Below are 26,264 nucleotides of genomic sequence, written 5' to 3'. Positions count from 1 at the left end.
ATATATATATGTTGATAATGATATAAGTTGATTTTACCAGTTTTCTGAAAATTAGCCCGTACGTAATGCAAATTTATTAAACGTTAATGTTAATTTCACGTTATCGTATTTAAAGGAATACTCTGTAAGCTTGTTAACGTTGCCTATGCGAATTTTGTTGTTGCTATCTACAAATGTTGCAGTTACTTGCAAATCGTGTTTTTCAAACAAACGGAATATTCATAGAATATTTCACACGAGTGTTTTAAATAGGTGTACAATTAGCGACAATTATTCAATTTTAACCGTTTGAGTGCTGAGCAGCGCTATAGCAGTCTTGCGTTGCGCCAAAATGGCGGATCTGTTCATCAGTGGCACTTATAATTTGTTTACTACGTTTTTCAAGAAAAAAATCAAAATAAATTTATTCGAATAAATGTTACTTTTTGATACTTCTTTTTGCAATAACAGAATACTTGTGATCTAATTAGATAACTACTCTTAATTTCGTTCATTCACACCCAATAATTTCCACATTTTATTATATACCCACAAAATTTGTTTAGCACTCAAACGGTTAAAGGAACTCTTGGGATCAGTAACATCATCTACAATGAAATCATCAAGCTACACTAACCACAGTTGGTAAGTCAATCATTAACCGCGTCACTTGTAACCACGATCGGTACGTGTCTCGATACTCGAGAGTGTCGATCGTCTAGCAGTTTCAGCGTTTCGCCACTGATGGCGGCACTGATCAAAGACCAAGATTCATATATCATTTTCAAAGTGACTTAACTCCACTTAAAAGGAGTGAAGATCTATCAAAAAATAGATCATGTAGAATTATAACTATTATAACGATTAACCTGATTTTTGAAAATGGACTCAACGTTCGCTAAGCGTCACATATTTAACGGCCGTAATCATTTTACATAATGAGAATGAAATGAAACAGATATTGTTGCTAATATAATGTAGTTATATATAATATAGTTTATAGTTTCTAATATTTAGGAACTCAATGACTCGTTTCAGTGTCACTTTTCTATTTCGTTTAGATTTATTGGATCGAAAATATAATCAATGTAGCGAACGCGTCGAGCCACTTTCAAGATAAAATAATTCATATTATATCTAACAATTAATATTGTATCAAGTAATTTCTATTATATCGGATAAAATAATATGTAGCAATAGATTCACGATACATTACGAAGTGGATGGTAAAAGCCGTTCGAAGGAATATTGGAGAATTGAACTATCCGACGCGTGAGCGCTGGCAATTCGAATGGATCGAGTTACTATCTTTATTACCACAGTTATTACATGCGTAATGATCGTCGGTAAACATATATCAAAGTGATTAATCAATGCGCATACATATTACGAAACGTGTAACTATACAAATATATTTATATCACAGTCGTAGACAAAAAGAACTGAACGTTAAATCGATATCGAAATTACTTGGAGTACACCTAAGTCTCTAAAATCCGCCAGGAAGCCTCGGTGATTTCGAGCGAACGAACACGCTCGGCTCGGAATGTTACGCGAGAGCCGTATCGCGAGAAACCTATTTTACGAGCCCGATAATTATCGTTGGAAGCGCGCGATTCGATGCGAAGCGTGTCACACGCGGCACAGTTCTGTTAACCCTTTGCACTCGCGACGGTGAAATCATCGCTTGATTTCACGCGGAACTATGAAATCTGATATTCAACTCTTTGCGGACGAACGTCGCCATTTTGGAATCAAACTTCCATGTTTTAGTATACCAAATTACAAACGAATGATTTAGCTATTCGAACAGTGAGAAATCGGTGCAGTTTCATTATTCTCTACGATTCTTAGCACTCCAGGTTGTTTCGTAATCTATTAGCAACTGCAACTAATTTTTATACTATTATTTTATAGTATTCTAGATCTCTTCGATCTCTTGTTTTCCGTGATAGTACAAAATTTGAACGTGCGGAGAATCGAATAATTTTAGGGTGGTTTCTTTAAGATTCATTAGAATATTTAGTATTATAACTGGTGCAATATTGGAGCCTACAGAGTTCAAAGGGTTAAGCGCTGAATGTTTAATTCAGCAGAATCTGCAGGTTTCCCATAGTTTCAGCGATCTTCGTCCGCAAAGGGTTAACGTTAAATCTTGTATAATGTCGATACATGAAATATTCGAGTGAAACAGCTTGCCTCGATGTACTCGTGATTTCGAGTTAGTTTCAAATATCATGTTCGAATAAAATTCGAAATTCAGAAGCTGCTAAATATTTCTAGCGAGAAGCGAGTGCAAAGGGTCAACACGTTAAGCGCCACGAAAATCTTGACGCTTTTTGGTAGTCATACTTTCGTAACGAAGAAAAGGGACAATTATTAATTATCTGCACTCCTATCAACTTCGTTACGTTACAACCACGTTGAATGCCAATCAAATTGAATTATTATAGTTTCATCGATTAAACGATGATTATTTGAAAATATTTCTATATCAATACTACTATCTAATGCGACATTCAGCTTGATGCAATAATAAACGCAATTCAATCAAATGATTCAATATTTTCCCATTTCGTATATACTCCTCTACGGAATCGGCATTCAACGTGAACATCCTCATCAACATCGTCATCTACCCCGTCACGATCTTCAACTGAGAAGCATCAATCATCGGTGACAAACATGGCGCTCAACGTGTCCAGCGAAACCGAAACACAGGTCGAACCGACTGAATAGGAAGATCGGCAATGGAATGATTTTCATTTGTACACGAACACGATGAACATTACAGAGAATCCTCTTCCCGAAGAGGCGATCGACAAGATCAAATCCGAGCAACGAGAGAAAACGTTCTACAACTATTACAACATTTACGTGAATACTTCTCTTATCCGTTGGAACGACGAAGCCGTTCTCCGAGAGACGGACCAGAAATCCCTATTTCATTTTAATCTTTCAAAACCGATTCGACGAGATACTCTGTCCTCCGAGCGTGCGCACTATCCCCCCGCAACGCCAGAACCATCGAGGAGGGAAACTCTCCTTCGGCACCGACTGTGAATTCGTTCGAGAATCAACGTCGAGGTGTCCCTGACTTCGTGAAAAACGAAAAACCCCCGTGGAAACGGCGTGAATCTCGGAGCGACGACAATTGCAATGTCCACGCGCGAATCTAACACATTGAGCGCCGGTCCCGCGATAATGCGGACCTCTGGATCTCCATTTCTGGATACGACGAATATAATAATATAACACTTTGACTGCCACGTCACCGGAATTCGGGTGATTTTGCTATACTTTCCGCTCAGGAGATTGTAATCTTTGAGATTGTAATCCAAAAGTAAAATCTGCTCGAAACTTTCTTGATAGCTAATGAACGAAGTCATTAGTACATTGTTCCTCGCGCATTCAGCTGCTTCACATACACGAAATACAAGGAAGATAATGGAGCAATTATTAAGAAGAATTTTAATTTCTCAGTGTCTGGTTAGTGAAGAAAGCTGTTCCGAGTACATGGTAGTTTCGATGAGTGTTTACGTGGCAGACAAAGGGTTAACGAAGAAAACTGTTTCGAGCACATGGGAGTTTCGATGAACGTACGTGGCAAAGTGTTAAAATGAATTTTACGAAAACGTGTAATATTTTGAATATTCTTTTAGCTACAAGCGAACGAAGCCGTTTGGGCTAAGCGGCCGGCGCGTTGCCGGCTTGAAATGTCTCTTAAGTCACCGGCGCTCAATGTGCCGAGAGCGCCAACGTCTGTACATCTGTACATCTCCGAACTGTTCCTCTCTGGAAGCACATTCACCGACGATGAATAATACTCTTCGCGCTTCCTCCGATATGCCGGCACGTTCGTGCGTTAGCGAACACTCGCTGCTTTCCGGTGGACAGAGATTGAAAATGCGTTGGCCGGAACCGTCCGGAGGCGTCTAACGTGAATTATCCGTCGCGACGCAGACCGGCGCAACGCCGGGGACGAGAGAGAGCGCGATCCGGTGTCCCGACGTTGGATGAAATTCAGCTAAAACGACGTTGCATCGCGACGACGGGGCCCGGGCGACGCTACGCGTCCGCGCGCCCGTCGTCGGGCTTCCCCTTTCCTCAGAAGTTCGCTTCCAGCGAGGTGTCCAGCTCGTTCAGAGCCGGGACCAGCGTCTGCAGGGAGAAGTAACGCGATCGGTCGGCGACGTCGACGCTCGTCACGTGCTGGAACTGGCAGGGCTGGCTGATGTTGCTCTTCGCGGGCAGCACCACCTTCTTAGGCAACGGCTTCTTCTTCTTCTTGCCGGGCACCGAGAGGCTGATGTTCTCCGGGCAGGAGACCAGCCGCTCTATGTGCTGCCACAGGTCGTTCGCCGCCTTCGGGTTGTCGAAGCTCAGGCCTGCGAGGCGCGTGTGATCGGAAGACAGGCACATCGTGTGGAATGCCGGCCCCGACACCTGCGAACCGTTCGTTCCAACGAATTAATACTTTTATGTGTCACGAGGATAATGGTGATGCCAGTTTTATGGGGGATTCGGGGGTTTACCCTTTGCAGGTGGAATTTCGGTGGAAATGTCTAATTGTATGTGGACGGAGGGTGGTTTTTGGGGTGGACTCGGAGAGGTGTCGCTAGTGAATTGGGAAGTAAAGATTTTATCTGAATATTTTATACTGAATGTTGGTTAAGCTTTATTGTTTTAGTGCGACAGATTAAGTGGTGACTCACTTCTCGAGTGTAAAAGGTTAATAATTGCTCTATCTTTCTTATGTATGATATATCCAACAAAATTCGGTGTAAGTAGATAGAGGGTGTTTTTTGGAATTAACTTGAAGAGATATCGTGAGTGAATTGGGAAATAAAGATTTTATCCGAATATTTTACACGTGTATTATATACAGTTGAATGTTGGTTAGATTTTATTGTTTTAGTGCGACAGATTAAGCGGTGACTCACCTCTCTTATATCTCATATGTCCAACAAAATTCACACCGAGGGTGGTTTTTGAAATGAACTCGAAGAGATATCGCGAGTGAATTGGGAAACAGCTTTTATCCTAATATTTTACGTGTTTTTATTCTATCTTTTTAAAATAATTTTACTCTATCTTTCTTATATCTCTCATATATCCAACAAAATTCGGTTCGCTCGATACGTCACCAAGAGAATTAACCCTTTCATCGGGAAGTGTCGAATGTTTCTAGCGAAAAGGTTGGAGAGGCGACTCTCAGTCGATGAAATTCAATATTTGCCGTTGAATTGCGCGATACAACGGTTCAACTGACGAAATACTCGAATGAAATACATCCAGCCGCGCACCTTGTACGAAGTCAAGTTGTCGATGGTCTCTCGCCACAGAGTGAAGCAGGTGCCGCGCTCGGCCAACAGAATCTGAATCCGCCTCTTGGATCTCGACCGTGTCTCCCCAAGGTCCAGAACCACCACCGGTATTCCGGTGAATCGCAGCTCCCATCTTTCGGTTTGAGACGCATTCCCCAGATACAAGTTCGCCAGCGACTCGCAGACGAACACCTGTTGTTACAAATTACAATCGAACATTATCGAAATTCTCACTTATTCATCGAAACGATTATGCTCGACGAACCGCAAATACGAAGAATAAGAATAAGAACTCGAATGGAATTCAGAATTCCAGGGTCACGAGTTAGGAACGATCAATTACATAATACAATTGTAACAGCTGATGCCGCCGTTAAACAGAGTCGACGCGAAAAGGAGGGACTCTCACCTGAGACTTCAGTCCCCGAAAGAACGTCTCGAGCTGTTCGCGCTCCACTTGGCTGACAGGCTCCAGGCGCGATTCGTCGCTGTTCTCGGAACTGTCGCTGCCCTCGTAGCTCGACGTGGCCGAGGTGTCCGGCTCGCCGGTGGAGGACAGTCTTCTCCTCGCCGCGCTGCTGTACTCGCTGTAGTAAGAGGAGCTGTGCAGGGACAGGTTCGACTGCAACGTCGGGCAGGACGACGCGTACACGGGCGCATTCATGTTTTCCTGAAACAGACGGAAGTCCCGTGAGTACACAGCCGATTTCCACGGGATTCGATTGTCCCCGATCCCCCCCGGGGGCCAAGTGGCGATCAAGGTATGCGAATTCGCGATTCCAATAGCTAGGGTCCAACCAACCCTTGGTATGGACGAGACACCTCGATATATTAGGCACAGCATTCATGTATGCAAGAAGAACAGGTCCTGCCAATAGACCTGCGATCGGACTGGTACTACCGGCGCTTCGGATATCTCCTGTTAGATTAGTGGCAGTGGTTGAAACCTACGGGTAAATGTTTGGTTCCGGCGCACCCCCTGTTATGGTCGAGGATGGAACACCCCTGGAGCTTTAGTGAGTAAAAATCTCACGCTACCCTCGCCAGCTCTACTGGTTAGGGGTGCCTGATGCAGGTTATCCAGGGTTAAAAAAAAAGTGGTTGAAACCTACTCGAGGGTCTCGTGAGCAGCGTCGCGCCTGCTCCTGGACCGAGGAAATCTGGTAGAGTTTTTGGAAAGGTAACTCGACGCTACCGACAGTCTACCTTCACAGGACTCGTCATCCCCAGGAAGTAACGCTAGTAAGGCTACGTGCTTAATCTCAGTCTCTCGCCAATGGGGGCTCTCCTTGGTAGGTCTTTATGGTAGATAGTTGGAGGATAATCGGGATTCGATTGTCCTGGATGACCGGGAGGATCGTCGAGCGTTCGCGGGCTGGAGGCGATAAATCCAGACGAGGGAGAACCTGGTCCTGCCGCGAGCTCCAGCGAAAGCTCATCGATTTTCCGCAGTGGCCGAACCCCGTGCCGGGCAGCTAGCTACGCGTAGCTGATATCGCTCCAGAAATAACCGTGACCCGTTTATCGGTCGCCGTCCGTAACTTCGATCCGAGATCGAAGATCGAGACGATCGAGTCGGATGGACACGCGAGGTTCTCGCGAGGACGGGTTTAGGGGATTAAGATTAACCCTCTGCGGTCCGAAGTACTCTTGGTTTCTCGGCTTGAGGTTCACGTCGACGTTGGTTCATTCAATTACAGCTTAATATGACGCTCTGTTTATTTATTCAAGAATATTACTCGAGTCTGACTCGACGTTGGACTGCTGAGGGTTAAGTAATTGATATATAATTTAGCTTCATCTGTTTACAGTTTAATTTAGCTTCATCAAAGTTTACAGTTTTACTGCGTCGAATCGATCGACCGAGAGTCACCTTTCAAATGCAAAGGGTTAATAACGTAACGAAGTTGATAATAGTGCGCTGCAAGGATTGCGACGACAAATGATTAATAACTGTCCCTTTTCTTTGCTACAGAAGAATAATTCCACGAAAAAGCGTCAAGATTTTCATGGCGCTTAACAAGTTAAGCTACCTCCGAAGTGCAGCTACTGATGCCACCAGATAATTAATAATTGTCCCTTTTCTTTGCTACAAAAGAGTAACTCCACGAAAAAGCGTCAAGATTTTCACGTTGCTCAACGCGTTAAGCTGCGAAGTGTCCAGCTACCATGGCGTCGCCAGATAATTAACCCTTTGCACTCGAAAGTTTTTCACTTGAAACATTCTGTACCTTCTAACGAGACGTGGACAAGATTCTTTAAAACGAATTTATCAAGAAATCACGCATAAATTAGGCAACAAAGCTATTTTCCCTCGATATTTCACGTATTGATGCATGGGAGTCGCCTCTCGAGTGCAAAGGGTTAATGATTGTCCCCTTTCTTTGCTATAAAAGATCAACTCCACGAAAAAGCGTCAATATTTTCACGTTGCTCAACGCGTTAAGCTGCGAAGCGTGCAGCTACCGTGTCGTCGCCGCGATCCCGAGTAAGAGGGTCTCCGTCGATTACGAGCGACCGGTAACGTTATCTCGGTCGCTTTTCAGTTTCTTCGAATTGGAATCTCGAACGGGAACGAAACGAATTGAATCTCGCCGAGCCCGGCGACTAGTACGCTAAACGAGTTCGGCTGGTTCCCGGGAATAGAGGTACGCTCGGAACACCGATGAGAGTGGTGCCACGGTCGCGGTTAATCGAGCAACGGCTATTAATCGACCCACTTCATCCCGGCGAGAAAAGTCTCGTTCTCGTTCTCGTTCGACCTTAATTCGATCGGGCTGACGCCTTTGACGAGTTAGCCGGCTGACTAATCGAGATCCGTAGGCCGGTGAGCCGCCCCTTCGCTGATCGTTCGCCGACATCCATCGAGAAATTCCGACGAGCGACGTTCCCGCGCTTCGCGACGTGACCCCTTCTCGGTCGGAGGACGACGACAAACGCGCGTTGCACGTACGAGTCAACGATCTCGTGTCTCGCATTCTTTCTGCCCGACACAATGCTCCTTCCTTAGTTTCCATCGCTGCCGGTTCTTTCCTATCGCGGTTTTACAACGCACGCGAACCCTTCCGAACGATCGCGGACCGATCTTTCTACGCGCGAGACGGCGGACAAGGGAACCTTCACCAGGTTTTGATGGAACTCGCGCGGGACGTAGTTAATCGGTTAACCGTGGAGTTTAGCTTGAAGCTCTCGTTCGAGTAGTATCAGAAAAGGAAAGGATCTAACCGATCTTTCTACGCGCGAGACGGCTGCCGAGGGAGCCTTCACCAGATTTCGATGGAACTCGCGCGAGACGTAGTTCTTAATCGGTTAACCGTGGAGTTTAGCTTGAAGCTCTCGTTCGAGTAGCATCAGAAAATGAAAGATCCTCTGTGAAAGATTGAAGCCTCTGTTTCGCCATTAACCCCTTGCCCTGTGATTTATTTCTTATCTATGACCGATACTGCTTTATCGTTAATCATTGATTAAGAACACAACAAACGTTAATGCTTCTATGTACAGTTATTGCCCAAGTTAACGATTGATAATAGAAAAGTGATACTCAGTAAGTAAACTTAGATTTCTGAAATTCAATTGAACATTTTCATCACGAGCCTGACACGATTGTAGGTCAAGGGGTTAAGAACGCGTGTACACGTTGAAGTTACGTTTGATTGAAAGAGTTACCGATCTCACGTCGCGACAACGGAAAGGGTGGAAAGACGACGTCTCCACGGAACCGTATTCACCCGCGACGCGCGCGTTTGATCGGTTCACGGCGAATCGAGGGATGCACCGGGAAGAGCAGCGAAGGAAACGGAGCGAGCGACGAACTGCTCGAGATGTCGGTTCGCGCGCGCGAAACGCACACCGGAAACGCATTGTCCGCGCGCGCCTCGCTCGCCGAGGATGCGCCATTGTTTCGCGCCGATAAGAACTCTGCCCAGCGCAACGCTTCGGCCGTAGATCGGCGCGGCGATAATTGGGTTCGCGAACCGTTTCGTCTCGCGCTCCCACGTCCGAGTCGCTCGACCGTGGCCACGGAAAACACGAGGCGACGTTATCGCGCGTCTTCGCCGTGAAAACCGGGCCGAAGACGCGTCCGCTAGGAACGACGAGGACGACACGCGTTATCGCCGCCGCGGAATGCGCACCGAACCGACCGGGAAATTCGCGATACGGTTGATTAATCGCGCTTCGTCGAACCGGTCCGTATCGCGGAAGCCGAGAGATAACGTCGGCGACGCGCGTCGGGATAGAAGAACGCTCGAGATTGCACGCTCGCGATCGAACACGAGGGATTCCTCGGCTCGCTGGGAAACAAGAGAAACAAGCCGAACGTACTTACGCACGGTTGTCGCGAGAAACGAGCACATCCTGCGCAACCATTTGTATTCTCCCGTTGGCATCGTTTACGTTCCTACTTTCCACTCGCGAAATACTTTTCCACGTCTTTTCTCTCTCTCCCTCTCTCTCCCTCTCTCTCTCCGGCGGAGTTTCTTATAATAGATAGCCAAGTGGAACGCGAGGGCAGGGTGTAACACGGTTCGACCGGACGCGACGCGCCGGGGAAACGATCTAGCCTCTTTCGGCTCTTCTCCGTTTCAGGTTTACGTTCGCGTGATCGTCGCTTGGAGGATAGAATTCTAGACTGTCGTCGAAAACGCGGTATAGATATGAAGCGGGAAACTTGTTGCAACTATCAGCTGCTAGGAATTTCGATTAACGATACGGGAATCGAAATCTTTCCGGATATAATGGAGCACACTTGGAACTCGAGGTTCTAAGGATCTGCACCGGTTGGGATAAAGTCTGGTATGTAATAGAGAGCACGATCGAAATCTTTCCGGATCTAATAGAGCACACTTGGAACTCGAAATTCTAAGGATCTGCACCGGTTGGGATGAAGTCTGGTATGTAATAGAGAGCAAGATCGAAAGCGACGAGAGATCGGAAAGAAACGCGTCCGACGATCGGCTGATCGGACATCAGCGTCGTCGCTAACGGAGAGGGGCCGCGTTGCGGCTTCGCCGAGCAGCCGCTCGAGAAATAACGTAATTATTACGGAGACGCGAACGACCGTAACGAGGAATGGCGTCATCTCCATCAACGACGCTGCCGCGAGAGAGTTCGAGCCGCGTCGTCTGTCAACGATCGCCGGCGGAACTCTTTCCCGAGTCTTTCGATCGCGCGTTTGGATGCCACGGGGAACTTTCATCCGCGAGAAGGACGAAGCGCGAGACGAGGAGACAAGAGGGGAACAATAAAGACTCCCATACACGTTGAAACCCGCGAGGATGATACAAAGCCTACAACCGATGGGTTTGAGTCTTCCAAAGTATGATGATGCGCGTTGCACTCGGAGAAGAAGTGAGAAAGGCTGAAACTCGTCGCTCGTCGCGATGCCTGCGTGTTTCAGCGTGTGCGGGGCCCTTAGGGGAAGGAAGAAAACAAACTGCCGGCTATCGAGGGATCTCGAAATCAAAGGATGTTCCGCGAAACGTTGATCGTTCGCGAGAAGCGGTGCAGCGCGCCGAGCGAAGATAAGAACGACTATCTCGTGGAACGGGCGCGATATCAATTTAGGGCTGATGATTTGTTTCCGCCTACGTGGCCTCTTAGTCATCGAGTCCCCTCGTTGAATATCAACCGGACGACGATGCGACGATGCGACGATGCAACGGGGACAAGTTCTTGAAACTCGAAACCGACGAATCTCCGTTCCCCGCCGGACGAAAGGATTTTTACGTCGCATCGCGGGGAACACGATTAGAAACGTTCGAAGACGAGAAGAACAAGATCCACGCTTGTCCGGACAACCTATGACGCCGTTGCAATCGCGATAACACGTAAGACGCGCGGCGGATCGTTAAATTCTCGTCACGCGCTCGCATCTTACTCACGCGGTTAGTCATCGTTATCGATGTATTCCGATCGCAATCCATTCACGTTTCCCAGCGGCGGTAACTTCGCGTTCCAGGGACGAAGATGGGAAAATTCCGTCGAAGAGACAGACAGCCGACGATAATCGAGCCGGAGATCGCTTTCGATGTCGGCTCGCGAAATTTCCTCGTGACCCGCGCCGAGTTTCGCGCCGAACAAAGGTACACTGGAAAGGTAAAGCGCGTGCTGCGCAGCGATAACGCAGCCGTGAATTACGTAACTCGCTCGGCGTCGACTCGCGCCGAGCTGCGGCGATTTCCGAGCACGAACCAGGAAAATTATCTCTTGACGCGCGGACGGTTCTTGGAAAATTTCGGAGCGTTACGCAAACGTTTTCCTACGGCTAGGATTCGAAGGAGGTCTACGCGTGTGTGCGTTTAACAATGATAACATATGCGGGGTGTGCTTCGAAGTTGACTTCCTTGCCGGACGTAATTTGCAACGTTGATCTGTTGGTTTTTACGCAGGAGAATACGATTGAAAAATACAGGGACGAAAGATGACGTTTAAAATAGGAAAGTAACTAATCAAGTTCACTTGGACAGAAACATTCGGATTACTATTGTTTACAATTCACCTGCTCAAAAGTCGACGAGGTTAATCCGATTTTCTGACATTTTCTGATTGTTCTACAGCTTTCGAATACGTTACACAATCATCTGAGAAGCCAAAGCATTAAAGTTCTCAGTTTTCCTCCAAAAAGTACACAAGTTCAATCTACTATTTCATACTATTTCGCACATATCATTAGCAACATACCATGATCCCGCAAAGAGCCATCGAATTCGAGCTCGAACGAGAGTAGTTCTCCCTCGTAAGCGCGGACCGGCTATTCCCGACAAAATGGCGACTCGCCGGCGGGCCGGGCGCTGCTCGACGCGTCCGGTCTGCCGAGTCGCGACGCCTCGGGTCGTTCTGTCCCGTCGTCGTCCGTTACCGAGAGGAAAGCTTTTCGAGAACAGAGGAAGAAAGTGTACCCGGAGCGAGGAGAAAGAGCGTAGGAACAGGTTGTCGTCGCGGAGGGAAAGGGAGAAGGCGCGAGGCGAGAAAAGAGAAGAATACACGGGAGAGGAGCGGAGTGGAAGAGGCGAAGAAAAGAAAAGAGACGAGGCGAGGCGAGACGAGTCGAGTGGAGTCGAGCCTCGAGACGTTTGAGCCTCGATGCCGAGGCTGTCGTGGCATGACGTCATCGTTCTCTATACCCACGAGGTTATCGTTCAGACTTGGCCTCGCCGGACCGCCACCCGTTCGTCGTTCGACCGACGGACCTATTCCCCGGCCCTTCGCGTCGCGCGCGCGAACTTCGTCGCACGAGGGACGTGCCTTCCCGACGGTCCGTCCGCCTCGATCGACGAGAAGTCGAGCGCAGGGAAACGGGAAAGCTTCCAGCAGCTGTTCAAAGCGTCGTGCCCACGCGAGCGCGCCATTCCCGTCACGTACGGCGCGCCGCGAACGTGAGTTATCGTCCTCGAAAAGTAATAACGCGCCGACTTCTCGAGGCTGGCCGGCGATTCGCGTCCGTTCCGGGCGCCTATCGTTCCGCGACACCGTGCTACTCCAGAAACGTCGTTTCTCGGGCCCAAGCATGCGTGCCGGGACACGCGAAACGTGAAAGCTCGATGCGAGTATCATTGAAAGTCCCGGAAGGAACGCCTCCCCGGTGGATCCCGCTCGAACGCCGTCAGCCGAGCGTGATCGCTCTCCTAATCGTATTCCCCGCACGGCTCGGGACCGCCGTTCCCCTCCGCGAATCCTTAAAATCGCCGAGCCGACCGCGTCAGACTTCACGGAGCCGTCGTTCGATCGGGAAATCCAGCGAGACGATAACGAGTTCTCGAAAATCTTGAGAATCTCGAGCGAGAACTAGAGCGTCGCTCGCAAGCGGAGCGTCTCAAGGACCGCGCGGCAGCTGCGGGTAATTACGGGGCGCGCGTAAATTACCCTCGATTCGGCTGCGTTTGAAGAGGAGCGCGACGGAGCGCTGCGACGCTTCTTCGAACGGTTAGATCGCGCTGTTGACCCCCGACGACGCAGAAACAGGATCGGAGCGGCCCGCTCGGTGCCTGTAAGCCCGCCGCGAACTGTACCCGCGTGACGCAAACGCGGTGAGATTCGTCTGCCCTCGGCCTCCTCGATTCAACCGGATATGGAACAGACTCGCAGGGGCTAACAGCCATTAACGGAGTAACAGGACCACTAATGGCTCATTAGCCGGTGAACCAGGATCGCTTCGGCCGGCCGGCCGCTGTAATTCGCGCGGATACCAAACCGCCGGACGGCTCCTCAACCGTTTCACGTGTTTTTGCGAAAACCCGCTCGATCGCGCTTCTTTCGTTTCAATTTAGAAACTGTATATCACTTTTTCTACAAAAACAGATTCTAAATAGCGCGATCGTTACTCTTCCAGTCTCAGGCGAGCAAAAATAAAATTGAATAATTAGAAGCTGAATTTAGAAACCGAATGTCGCTTTTCCATTCCTACAAAACAAACTTCAAATAGCGCGATCGTTACATTCTTCTAGTCTCAGGCGAGAAAAAATAAAATTGAATAATTAGAAGGAAAAGAGATAATCATCTGATTCTAACCGATAGACTGCCACTTTCGGACAATCTAACAGCGCCATCGCGCTTGGCAGTTTTCTACCAAGTTTTCGCGAAAACGCGTGTAACATCCGAGCAAGTGTTCGCTTTATCTTCCGCCCACGAAGTCCTATCTCGCAGAAACGTTGCGAGCGTAAACAATGTGGTAACCGAGGAAACGCCGACGTTGCTGTTCGCAACAATGTGCTTCGATCGCGAATGCCGATCCGGCTGACCCAAAATCGACCTTATTCCGTCTCGGCCGCTCGAGTGGTCCCTCCGTTTCGAAGGAGGTTTCAAGGTCCCGACACCTGACGCACGTCCAAGAAAGAAGGATAGCCTCGGGATCCACGTTGTTCTCGGACGCCTAGCTCGCGCTACCGTTTCCTTCTCCAACTGAGTCACCGTGTAAAGATTCACGATCGCCGAAGAGGCCCCGCGCTCGGCTCCGGAGAACGGATTTCACCTGTCGCGCCGGGATAAGAATGTGGAGCGGAGCCCGCGAGTGGGAGTCGACCAGTTTTTAAGTATACCGAGGACCAGAGAAGAGGAAGGGAGAAGAGGATCATGGGAGAACAAGCTTCCGTTGATTTTCCACGTGGAGGTTTTCCGTCGGGAAAGCTCGATCGGAAACGCTCTGGGCGTTAGGTCAGTTTCGTTGGAATAATCGATGCCCGTTCATTTCGCCGGGACACCGGCGAGCAGGAGGCATCACCGCGAAACCGGTTTAATTTTGCGCCGATTAATTCCGGAGTGTGCGTGTTGTGCAGTCCCTCGAGAATAGCCGGCCTTAGCCGGCCGATTATTCTCCGGCGAGCGAGCGGGCGAGCGAGCGCGCGCGGCCCGCCGTTGTGTAAGGAGAAAAAACGAAGAAAACGCGGGGAGCCCTCGGCGGAGACGAGAGAACCTCTGGGAAAGATGCATTCGCACGGATCTCGTTTCCGTCGACCTCCTTCGCCGTCCAGTCGCGCCGCTTCCGACTGGAAAATCCGCGTGAACGCGCGATCGCCGGATGACGCGTGTCTAGCGGAGAGACGCAGGGCCAGTAAGTGTCCCGATTCGTTCTCAGTTTGATCGGTTACTTGTAACCACATGGACGAGCAGTGGTACTCGAAAATGTTGAGAATTAGCAGATGAAATGAACAGGTCGCTCGATAGACCGAATTTCTCGGTCTGACCGTCGAGAGATCCGGAGTTAGAAGCTCGAACGCTCGCGGACTAGTTTCCGTGAAAACGGAGACCGATTTATCGAGGAATTCGTGGTATCGCGCCTTTTTAGAATGTGGTTATTATAACTGCTCCCGGTTGTTCGTTGCCGCGGGAACGCAGTCTGTCGACTGTGCAGAATTCGATAGTTCCGCGAACTACAACCGATAATTTCGTTGCAGCGACCGATTATCCGCACCGCTCCCGCGAGAAAAATGGAAACTCTTTTCCCGCGGCGCTGGGTTAGGCAGCCGGGGAGGGAAAATGCTCGTGTCTGCAGTGCAGACTGTGGTTTCACCGGGAAAAATCGTTTTCCTGGTCGAGTTTAACCGGTGAGCTGGCCGCCAGCGATGTAACTTCCGGGAGCGATCGATGATCGAAGAGCGACTAACAAGGAGAGGATCGGACGCAGCAATCTGATTTTTAATGAAACTCTGTGTTGCAGTACGTATTTAGAAATGAAAAGTCCTTGTAGCTTTTCTGACGGTGGTCTATATTCAGATCAAATTTTAACCCTTTAGGAACGAAGATTCTTTGAAACGTAGAAAACCTTCGGCAGATGAAGTTAAATTGTAATTGCTTAACCCTTTGCACTCGACAATATTTTTCACTAAAAAAAAGGGTTAACATTGAAACTATCGAGCAGTTAAATCGACTTTCTAGAATTTCTCTGCAGAAACACCTACAACGTGCACGGAGTTTCATTAAAAAACAGATTTTCATGTCCGTTCTTCCCGTTGGAAGATCGACTTTCCAGAATTTCTCTGTAGAAACACCTACGAAGTGCACGGAGTTTCATTAAAAAACAGATTTTCATGTCCGTTCTCCTCGTTGGAAGATCGACTTTCCATTTCCGCGACAGACGGAATATCGCGGACGGTTCGCGCAGCGATACCGTCGAACCTCGCGCTTTCTTCGTCCGGCGCGTCGCGGTGGATCGCGAATCTCGTCCGGTTTACCGGCCGGCGAAAAACAGACCAGAGAAAGACCAAGTACCTCTATCGAGAGAAAGGTAACGAAGCACGAAGGAACGAAAGACCAAAGAGACCGGACGGTAAGGTCGATGAACCGGCGACTCGGGCCTCGCGGCCCTTCGCGATCCTCTTCTCGCTCGTATCCGTTCGTACTCGTTCGTATTCGTTCGTATTCGTTCGTACGCGATCGTATTTGCACGGCGAAATTTCCCATACCTGTCCCGGTGAGAATCCCAGCGGCGCGAGACAGCGATCCAGGACTCCGGGACTCGGGATGGAGGAGCGGAGACGCGGAGACCTTTCGTCGGCGTCTATCGGTGCGAAGCTAAACCGAGCTGGACTCGAGCTGCAATTCATTTTAAACGAACAAATAATTAATAATACAACTTAGCCGTTATCTGGACATATAACCGGACGAATAGCAGTAGCGATAAGATAAACAACGATACGGTATCGCCGCACGGAGCGCGGTGCCTGTGTACCTTGTCGATTCTAACTTTTCGTATTTATGGTTAGAACCGTTTTTCCCGGGCGACTCGAACGTCGCGAACAGGGCGAAGAGGGACGAAGGAAGAGGGTGGGAAAGGAGGGCAGTTCGAGTCACGAGCGAAACTGCTCGTCGGTTCAACCCTTCGCGGACGAACGTCGACGTTTCGGCGGGACGAGGTGTTCGCATTCGGAGGACTAGGTCGCGAGCGAGTGATTCGATTGCTCGAGCGACGAGAGACCATTGCGCGGTGTCCTTTTTACATTGTTTAAGCAGTCGATGTAGAATGTAGCTTCGTCTGCTGGAGATTGTGCACGTTTCAAAGAATCTTCGTCCGCGAAGGGTTGAATTCCATCGTCGACGGTCACCGCGAAGCGCGAGCGAATACGCGCGACTTCGACATCCGAACAGAAGAGATCCGCGAATTTTATTAGCGAGACCATCGCGATCGATCGAAGGGATCGCGTCTAGATCGCGAGCAGAGGCGCGGAGGCTCCTGGGATTCCCTGTACTCCGATCGTCGTCGTCTTCAGCGTTAAATTCGACTTCACCGCGCCGATTCGCGGAACGATGAAGAAGCTTATGAAACGACGCGCTACACGCAACTTTCAGATATCCGCGGATTATACCGTTTACCTTGTCCTATTGACAATGAGAAAGAATCACAACATTTGCAGGATTCCTTCGTCAATTGCTGATACGTGGAGGAATATGTTTCACGATAGATACGAGACAATTTTAATATAAAGAAATTCGTAAAGAGTTTAGCTCCTGCTGATGATGGAAAAGAATTACAACATTCCCGGAATTTCTTGATGAGTTCCGGTTGAGAGGAGCCACCGTGTATCGCGGTAGATACGGGAGCATTTTCCCGTGATTACTTTAATCTCGATCGCATCCGGTACTGCAATTTCGTCCCTGTACAGATCGAGTTACGATGCGGGTCGAGACGCGATCGATTGAGCACTGTTCGGAGCGCAAAGGGTTGACCCTTAGCACTCCTATGTCGAGACTCGACATTCTATTTTATTGCAACCTCGACCTTTAACAATTTTTCCTATATTTATTTGTAGTATCACAATTGTATTTAAAGGTAACGTTTCAACGACTCCCAAATATTCTTGAATAAATAAATAGAGCGTCGTATTAAGCAATTGAATGAACTAACGTTGACGTGAACCTCAAAGAGAGAAACCAAAAGCTAAATTAAATACTGATTGCTTAAATAATAGCAAAAACAGAAGCTACACACTAATCTCTTGCTGCCCGAGCAATTAAATCATCTGTCTGCGACTCGGTCTTCCAAATATGAACATTTCATCTCGAAATGTCGACATTCATCCGCAAAGCGTAAACCCTTATCACTCCAAATGGTTTTGTAATCAGGAACTGCAATTAATTTCTATAGTATCCCTAGCGAAAATGAACGATGCTATTCTTAGATCTTTTATTTTCCTTAGTGCAAAATTTGGATGTGTGAAAATCTAATAGTTGTAGGGTAGTTTCCCTAAGATTCATTAAAATGTCTAATATTATTCCTGCAATATTGCCTACGGAGTTCAAAGGGTTAAAAGAAACGAGGACGCAGAAAAAAACAGTTTTTCAGTTGGGAAACCGGTGTTCCGGACGTAAAAGCGTTCCGCGTATCGGTCAGCGACATCGTTCGTCGTCGTCCAACCCTCGGTTCCCTCGATCCCATCAGCCCCGGAGCAACGCGCGGTCGGAGCGGCAGGAAAGCGACGCTTTCGCATCCTACTTTTGTTTTCCGTCGCCTTGCCGGGCGGCCGGCTCGCGAAAGGTCATCGACGCGCGAGTAAACTCGACGGGACGGAGGTAAAAATCAAACCGGCTAGTGAATCATGCGAGTTCTAGTCCAGTGCCGTTGGAAACTCGTACGAATCGAACCTCGGACGATCGATGCTCTCCGGGAATCAAGGTTAATCGCGAGCGGGCAATTTAATCTGGAGATACGACGCGATTCCGCGATAACTTTTCGAGTTCCACGAATAGATCGACTCGGAATTTTAAAGGAATCTGTAGACGTGAGAGAATTTCGGTGATTTGATAGAGCTACGCGCGAGAATCGCGTTGCGACGCAAATCGCGGGCGATCGAAAACGATTGGAAATTCGAGAGTGAGAACGCGGCGTACTGGTACAGCTCCGCAGCGCCGGCGGCCATTTTTACGCGTCCCGCGTTATCGCTGTCGATAGCGTTTATCTTATCGTCGAAGCAAATCTAAAGCGCCGTTGCATCGACGATTGGACGGTGAAACGATTAACCTTTTGAGATTCTTTGGAACGTAGAAAACGTTCAATAGATGAAGCTAAGTTACGTATCAATTGCTTGATTAATAGAAACTAAAGGAAACTACGCGCTGATCTCTTGTTTGACCGATTAAACCAAGTTTGCTACTTGGTATCCTATGAACTCCTATGATCTCCTGCTGTTTCAGTAATTAAATCGTTTGTTCGCGACTTAGTGTTGCAAGAACATCCGATCTCGCCGAAATGTCGATGAAATATAGAAAACCGTCAGCAGATGAAGCTAAATTCGATGTCGGTTGCTTAGATAATTGGAAAAGGGAAACTAGGTACTGATCTCCTGCTGTTTCAGTAATTAAATCGTTTGTTCGCGACATGGTGTTGCAAACATGAACATCTGATCTCGCCGAAATGTCGACGTTCGTCCGCGAAGGATTAAACGCGCGGCGCGTAACTCGTTTCGGAACACGGAAGACGATGGACTTCCTTCGGCGTAGCTCGATCCGATGAATCAACGAGGATTCATCGTTCGCTGGCCGCGTTGAACGTTAAACGATGACATCAGCGACTTTTCTTAATATTCCGATAAAACGCTGCCGCACCCTTGTTTGCGGTGTAGCGTTTCACGGCGCGGCGCGAGCGATCGGAGTGCTCGCGCGTAAATTAACTCTTCGCGCTCGAGAGCTGGCTCTGTCGGTCGTCGCTTGATTTAATACTAGAACTACCGTATCAGTCAGAATAACTGGTTTCGATTTTTTGTTTAGCAATTATTGATATCTTCGAAGCACTGAATATTATATAATAATATTATAACATTTAGACCTTTAATTCTCCTCTCAGATCTAAGATCTAATAATCTGAAGGTGGTTCTCTTAAAATTCATTAAAATATTTAATATTACAACTGGTGCAATATTGGAGCCTAGAGTTCAAAGGGTTAATACCTTAAAAGCATTGAATATTTGAAATGATTTTGGAAATAGTTTCACTCGAGTACTATGATGAATATCCAAAGAAACTGAAAATAATCTATTGTTACAATTTTTATAGAGATTACATATCAATCGTATTAAATGCTAGTTCTAGTGTTAACGCAGTGAAACGAAAACTTGATGTTCAACCGTTTCAGAAAGAAAGTCGTCGTTTCATGGACATCAGGCTTTCATGTTTGGAACACAACGCTATAAACAGATAATCGAATTACTCGAATAGCGAGATCATTTCAGAGATCTCTGTTCCTTTAACATTTCGAAGTTCAATATACACTTCGAGTCTCTTCGCCGAAGATTTCGAATACCTCGGGAAGTCGTCGTCTGCAAAGGGTTCACATTGAACTTCGTATAATACGTCGATATGGAAACATTGGAAGAAAACAGCTTCGCTCCTCGATGTACTCGTGATTTCTCTTCGAGTTGGTTTCAGAGAATATCGTTGTCTCGTCGGAGAATCTTTCCAGTGAGAAAGTTTCGGCTACAAAGCCGAACGCCTCGGCTTTTCCAACGATTAGAGTATTAACCCCTTGGCCTACAATATCGTGTCGGACTCGCGATGAGGATTTCGAATAGAATTTGATGAATATGAATGTCACTCGACTCTCCCCAGTGCGGAAGACTTATTCTTCTGTTATCACGTACTGGATATTTCAAGTGAGAATCTCTCGAGCGCAAAGGGTTTGCAGCGACTTCGTCACCACGCTTTCGATTGATTCGTCCGTCCTCGGTTCTCTCTTGGACCGGGTATATAACATAAAAAAAATATCAAATAAAAATGTCGACGTTTCGATCAGATGAAATTTTCATGTGTGGAATACTAAGCTGCAAACGAATGATTCAATTACTTGAATTGCAAGTGATCAGTGTATAGTTCTTTTCTACTGTTATTTAAGCATTCGATGTATAACTTAGCTTCATACGTCGCAAGCTTTGTGTACTTTAATTGAAACAGTAGAAAAACGGCATCTCGAGATTCCACTATTAACTGGAGCAGCGTACCGCCGACGCGTTACTCCGAAAAGTACATCGTACAACCGCGCAGTACAAAAAATACGAGTAAACACCAGATTCTGATACTTCCGCGAACGCAAAACGTGGGTGTGAATTCTGCTTTATTGTCTCCTCGTTAACCTACACTCCACTCCCACGGGTTAAGCGCTCGAGTCTCTCTTCTTTGCGAGTCTCTGCGAGAAGGAAATCGCGAACGAGTCAAGAGTCAAGAAAATTCGGCGTCCAGGATTCGAGCGAGATAAGAATCGCGAGCGTATCGCGTACGCGCCGCGTGCACCTGACACACTAATCCGATTTCCTCGCGTGCCATTCGAGTCGACTCGGCTGCGGCGATTCTATTCCGCGTTTGCTCGTTTCCCTCGTCCCCTTCACGGTCGAACGGACGTCTCGTTATCGCCAGAGGAATCGGAAATCGAAAATAGGAAATTAGTTGGCTCGAGCGAAACGAGTTTCCCGGCTCGCGATCGAAATCGACGGCCGATCTCCGCGAACCGGTCGCGATCGCGGCGTCGCCGGGGTGCACCCACGCTCTGCGAAAACTCGAGGAACACGGTGTGTCGGTATCGGTATCGCAACAGGATCGACAAGGGAACTCGTCGAACCCGGAAATTCGAAAAATTATTAACCACTTGCGCTGGCAACGAATTGAGAGACTCGACAGGATCTCGCGCGAAGAATTTTGATTTTGCGTATATATTTCGCTAGATATATTCCTCATTCTCCAATGAAATATCAATGATACGTTTTATAGTTAATATTATTATAAATAATATAGAAGTTAAGGGATAGAACTATTCTACTTTAACGTTCCATGGGTAATTAAGTTAAATTTAATATTGAACATCGAACTTTGTAATTTTTCTGTATCAGACCAAATGGCGACTGTGAGCCTCTCGAGTGCAAAGGGTTATTGATATACAATTTAGCTTCATACGTTGAAGGTTTTGTGTGTCGAAGAATCTTCGACAGAAAGTGTTAAAATATTTCCATTGAGAAACTTCAGAATGTTGGCGGTTAACGCATAAATCGAAGAGTATTCCACGAAACAAACGAATTCGGGGATAATTGCGAACCGTCCGCGCGCGCACTGTAAACGGGATCGCGATTTCCCTGGAATCGACCTGCTTTCTTTCCAGAAATCCAGGCAGTACGCGTGTGCGCGTGCAACGGGGAACGAACGAGGTGGCGTCGAAGGAAGCGCGGCCGACAGGAAACGCGTATCATGGGATTTTCCGCGAGGGAAATTCGCACGGGTCCCAGGCGCAGCCGCGCGAACCTTGGCGCGATGCGGCCGAAGGAATGGCGAACGGGCCGAGCGTGCGAGCGGCACGCAGCCGATCGATACGAGTTTGTTTTCCGTTCGACGTCACCGATACGACACCGAGAAAACCATGGAAAGTGCTCCTCGAGAGTGGCAGCGGCTGGATAATGGACGCGACCGGCGAATCGTGCGTCCGGAAGCTTGTTTCCCTCACGGAATTCTATACCTTGAAAGGTACAAGTGGCTCGAACGAATGTTTCAGACGAAAATTCTATGGTTTAGAAGACACCACGCGGTAGAAAGTTAACCTTTGGAACTCGAAAAGTTTTTTAATGAAAATGCTCGATGTTTTCTAATGAGATGCTGATTACGTTTCCTGAAATGGACTTGACCAGAGATCTTTGGAAAACTTATTTCCCAGAGGAAATTCTGTCTTGAAAGGTACAAACGAATGTTTCAGGCGAAAATTCTATGGTTTAGACGAAACCATGCGGTAGAAAGTCAACGTTAACCTTTGGGACTCGAAAAGTTTCTTCAATGAAAATTAATCGATATTTTCTAATGAGATGCTGATTACGTTTCCTGAAATGGACTTGACCAGAGATCTTTGGAGAGCTTATTTCTCAGACGAAATTCTGTCCTGAAAGGTTCAGACGAATGTTTGAGATGAAAATTCTTTGGTTTAGAAGAAACCATCGTCGAGATACAAATTAACGTTATCTAGTAGTAGCGCACTTCGAGTCTAATCGACGTGACTCAATGAGAATAATCGTTTTGTAGGTTTGACTCATCGAGTGAAGTATGTTTTTATATGTTGATCAACATCGTACCGATTATCTACAAATAAATACCACGTGCTTCGATAAAGGCAGAAGTCTAATCGAAGCATTAGATTAATACAAGTGTATTATTCTAAAAAACAGAAAACAATCAGTAACCGGAAGTAAATGCTTGCAATCGCGTTCTCCATAGGAAACAATAACAAACTATTCTTAACGCTATAAAATATTCAGGTTTCCAATCAACACTGAATGAAACTGATAAAAGTCTTTAATCGAAGTTGACGCAAGTGTACTATTCCATCTTACCGATATCACTGACTGACTCTAAAAAACAGAAAACAATAAGAACCGGAAGTAAATACTTGCAATCGCGATAGGAAACAATCCTGAACTCTATATAAAAATTCCGATTTCCATTGAAAACTAGATACGTTTAATATCGCAGAATCAAAGTGATTCGTCACATGTAACACCATTTTCTTTCTACTCCATCCTCTAATTAACCATTTACCATTGAAATGACCGTTCACACGCCTACTGAGCTTGTACTCTAACCCTTTGCACTCCAGAAATTTGTCGCTAGAAATATTCAATTTATCTTTATGAGATATAAATGACATTTTTTCAACTAACTTAACGAGGAATCGATTCACAAAATGAGGGGAACAATATTTTATTTCCCTATTTCACGTATCGACAGATTACTCAAGACTTAATGTTAAATACGAAATTTTACAATTTCGACGCACCAATAGAGTGGTGACTGAGGGGCAGCTTTCAAGTGCAAAGGGCTAATGTTAACCCCTTGCCCTACAACAAGTGAGACTCGTGGTGAAGATTTTCAATATGATTCAACAAATATATATATATATATATCACTCAGTTCATTCGAATTCAAAGTAAATATTATTCCCCTGTGATCAACTATTATACTTCAAAGGAAATATAGGAATAACATAAGCTTAGAATTTTTCTCTTTTTCCAATGAATTATCAATGGCAAAGTAGCTGTACCGATCAGAATTGAGAAAGAGATCACAGGCCAAGGGGTTAAACACGAAATTTTACAATTTCGATGCAGCAATCGAGTGACTGAGAGGCGCCTCTCGAGCGCAAAGGGCTGAAAAATAAAGCTCAGCCTCCGTATTTCCGTCGATCCGGTTACCTTACGTGCGCTTGCAGCGTCGGTCGCGGCAATTACACGACTCCCGCGCACGGCTAACGAACGCTTTGTTACCCTTGTTAGCGGGGACTGCGCGAAAACGGGGTAACGCCGGTCTCCGCACGCCTCGGGGGGCTCGGCGGACCGGAAATCTTCGATTTCGACGGTTCCGCGCGCGTGCGAGGTTAACCGAGCAGCCTCTGGAACTAATTCGAACGAAAACAGAGATGCGCACAGGTGTCCGTCGCGTTGGCTCGCCAGCCAGGCAGCCTGGGCGGACTGCCCCAGACGATCGAACGAGCGGCCAGAACGCGGAAAACTATCGCCCGACCAGAACAAACGAACCCGATTGGCGAACCGTCTCGGAGCGAAACTTGGACCGTACTGTTCCGTCGAATAAAACAGCTGACTCCTTTCTATGGAAGATTATCTGTTCCCGATCGCGCGCGTTCGAATCAGTCCCGTCGGTGACGACGACCAACGGACCCAGTTTCCGGTGACGTTACCGAGATCCTAACGCTGCGAGAATTTGGAATAAAAAATTCATGCTCGTTGTATAATGTTTAGAAATAAACTTCATTTCGAAACGTAACAAATATGGTGGGGCAATGTTTATTTTGCGATAAAGTTATTATTTTAAATGTGTCTGTATTGTATCTATTGAGAAACGTAGGAAATCTAGTGAGGCAATGTTTATTTTGTGATAAAGTTATTATTTAATATGTGTCTATATTGTATCTATTGAGAAACGTAACAGATCCAGTGGAGCAATATTTATTTTGCGATAAAGTTATTATTTAAAATGTGTCTATATTGCATCTATTGTGTTGTGTGTAATGCAATAAGACTATCGATGTATAAGACACGATCGTCAATTCTGCGCGACTCGAAAACCATCTGGAGTGCTAAGGGTTAACCCTTCGAACTCCATAGACTCCAATATTGCCCCAGTCAAAATATTAAATACTTGAATCTCAAAGAAACTACCCTAAAATTCTTAGATCCTCCACACAACCAAATTTTGCACTAAGAAAACTAAAAGATCGAAATGTTGCATCCCTCATTTTCGCTAGGAACACTAAAAATTAGTTCCCAAACCAACCTGTAGTGCTAAGGTCAATTCCAAACAATATCGGAAACTGTCGACTATTTCCAGTGGAAACCTTCCGAGTACAAAGGCTGCAACTCCTCAGCCACTATTTCTGTCAACCTTCGTCCCGGTACACATGCAAAAACTACGAAACAACCGAAAATCTGCATGCGTCGTTTATCGCAACGCACCGGTGCAACGAACTGCAGTTCTACATTTCGCGTCGGCGAGCACGGTGATCGAAGTGACCCGTGGAACGATTTAGGTTGTCCGGAGGTTGCTGTTCGACTGGTCGGCGGTTCCCCGTGCGAGTGTCGCACGCGCCGCGTCCCGTGCAACGGTCCAGCTTTCTCCGCGACGCAGCCGGATAAGGCGCAATCGGACGCGGACGAGGTTCGCGTAGAAGTTGGGATACTCACGCGTTCACCTGGCGAGCCGTAAGCTGAACGGGGACTCGGGGATCCGATCCTTCGGTGCAAAGCGAACGGCTCGATCGATCTCAGAGGCGGCAGCGATCGAGCAGCATGGCGAGCGCCGTCAGCTCCGCACCGATCGACGCGATCGCTAGGCGCCTGTGACCAGCCGAGAGTGTCCGGCTCGCGGATCGCGCTCCGATCTGTTCCTCGGTGAAGCAGGGAAACCGACGCGGCGCGACCTTAACGGGGGTACTGTCACGTAGCGTCGAGTCGAAGCAACGCGCGCGAGGGCAGCCACTGGACTGAGGATCCTCGGGACTCGGCCTCTCCGACGACGCGGCGAATGGAGCCACTCGCGCGTCGACGGGCCGACGCGACATGGCCGAGGGGGCGCGCGAAACGCGAAACTCCGACAGAAGACTACCTCGCGCACGCACGCACGCTAAACTTGCACTCGCGTCTAATTGAAAGGTACACTTCGAAACTCGTGCGAAACCTTAATGAAACGGCGCTCGTAATAGGAAAGTGAAAAGAAACTTCGGGTCACGATGTATATCGTGGCGTACGGTAATTCTGCTTAACGATCGGGAATAACGATCGCGTGGAATGCGCTTTACACGCGCCGGTATGGGTGTTTGCATGCGCCGGGAGCATAGACGGAACGGATAATGGTTGCAACGTGTGGCCGAGTTCGTTAGCCTTACCAGAACCTTACGGGAACATTATGGCGAACCTTATGGCGAACCTTATGGCGAAGCGACCTGTTGTCGGGCTGCTAATGGTTCGTCCTTCGCGTTGAACCTTCGTTGGTCCT

General features: G+C 47.4%; 1 protein-coding gene across 7 annotated transcripts; it reads right to left on the bottom strand.

Annotated features, from left to right (window-relative positions):
• Nucleotides 1–1,275: 1,275 nt before the first annotated feature.
• On the bottom strand, nt 1,276–25,806 carry MESR3 (misexpression suppressor of ras 3). Of its 7 annotated transcripts, none has more exons than XM_031989681.2 (5): nt 25,454–25,806; nt 16,205–16,334; nt 5,716–5,976; nt 5,286–5,498; nt 1,276–4,425 (listed from the first exon to the last, which is right to left on the bottom strand). In XM_031989681.2, exons 3-5 carry the CDS (start codon nt 5,968–5,970, stop codon nt 4,087–4,089), a joined length of 807 nt encoding a protein of 268 aa, XP_031845541.1. In that variant the 5' UTR covers nt 5,971–5,976; nt 16,205–16,334; nt 25,454–25,806; the 3' UTR covers nt 1,276–4,086. The 7 variants fall into 7 exon arrangements, with proteins under 7 accessions (XP_031845541.1, XP_031845542.1, XP_031845543.1 ...); XM_031989682.2 differs by lacking the exon at nt 25,454–25,806 and adding an exon at nt 25,226–25,334; XM_031989683.2 differs by lacking the exon at nt 25,454–25,806 and adding an exon at nt 25,047–25,177.
• Nucleotides 25,807–26,264: the final 458 nt, after the last annotated feature.

This window comes from Nomia melanderi, chromosome 9, assembly GCF_051020985.1.
Source record: "Nomia melanderi isolate GNS246 chromosome 9, iyNomMela1, whole genome shotgun sequence".
Classification (NCBI taxonomy): domain Eukaryota; kingdom Metazoa; phylum Arthropoda; class Insecta; order Hymenoptera; family Halictidae; genus Nomia; species Nomia melanderi.
The sequence above is the reverse complement of the archived record's forward strand: the minus strand, read 5'-3'. Positions and strand labels throughout refer to the sequence as shown.

Bases quoted from the DNA above. Each gene is read 5' to 3' on its own strand.
- MESR3 (XM_031989680.2), bottom strand. From the start codon at position 11,230: ATGGATTGCGATCGGAATACATCGATAACGATGACTAACCGC. The intron at 5,977-11,188 runs GTGAGTAAGATG...CGTCTGTTTCAG, and splicing joins CGATAACGATGACTAACCGC to GAAAACATGAATGCGCCCGT. The intron at 5,499-5,715 runs GTGAGAGTCCCT...TTGTAACAACAG, and splicing joins TTCGGGGACTGAAGTCTCAG to GTGTTCGTCTGCGAGTCGCT.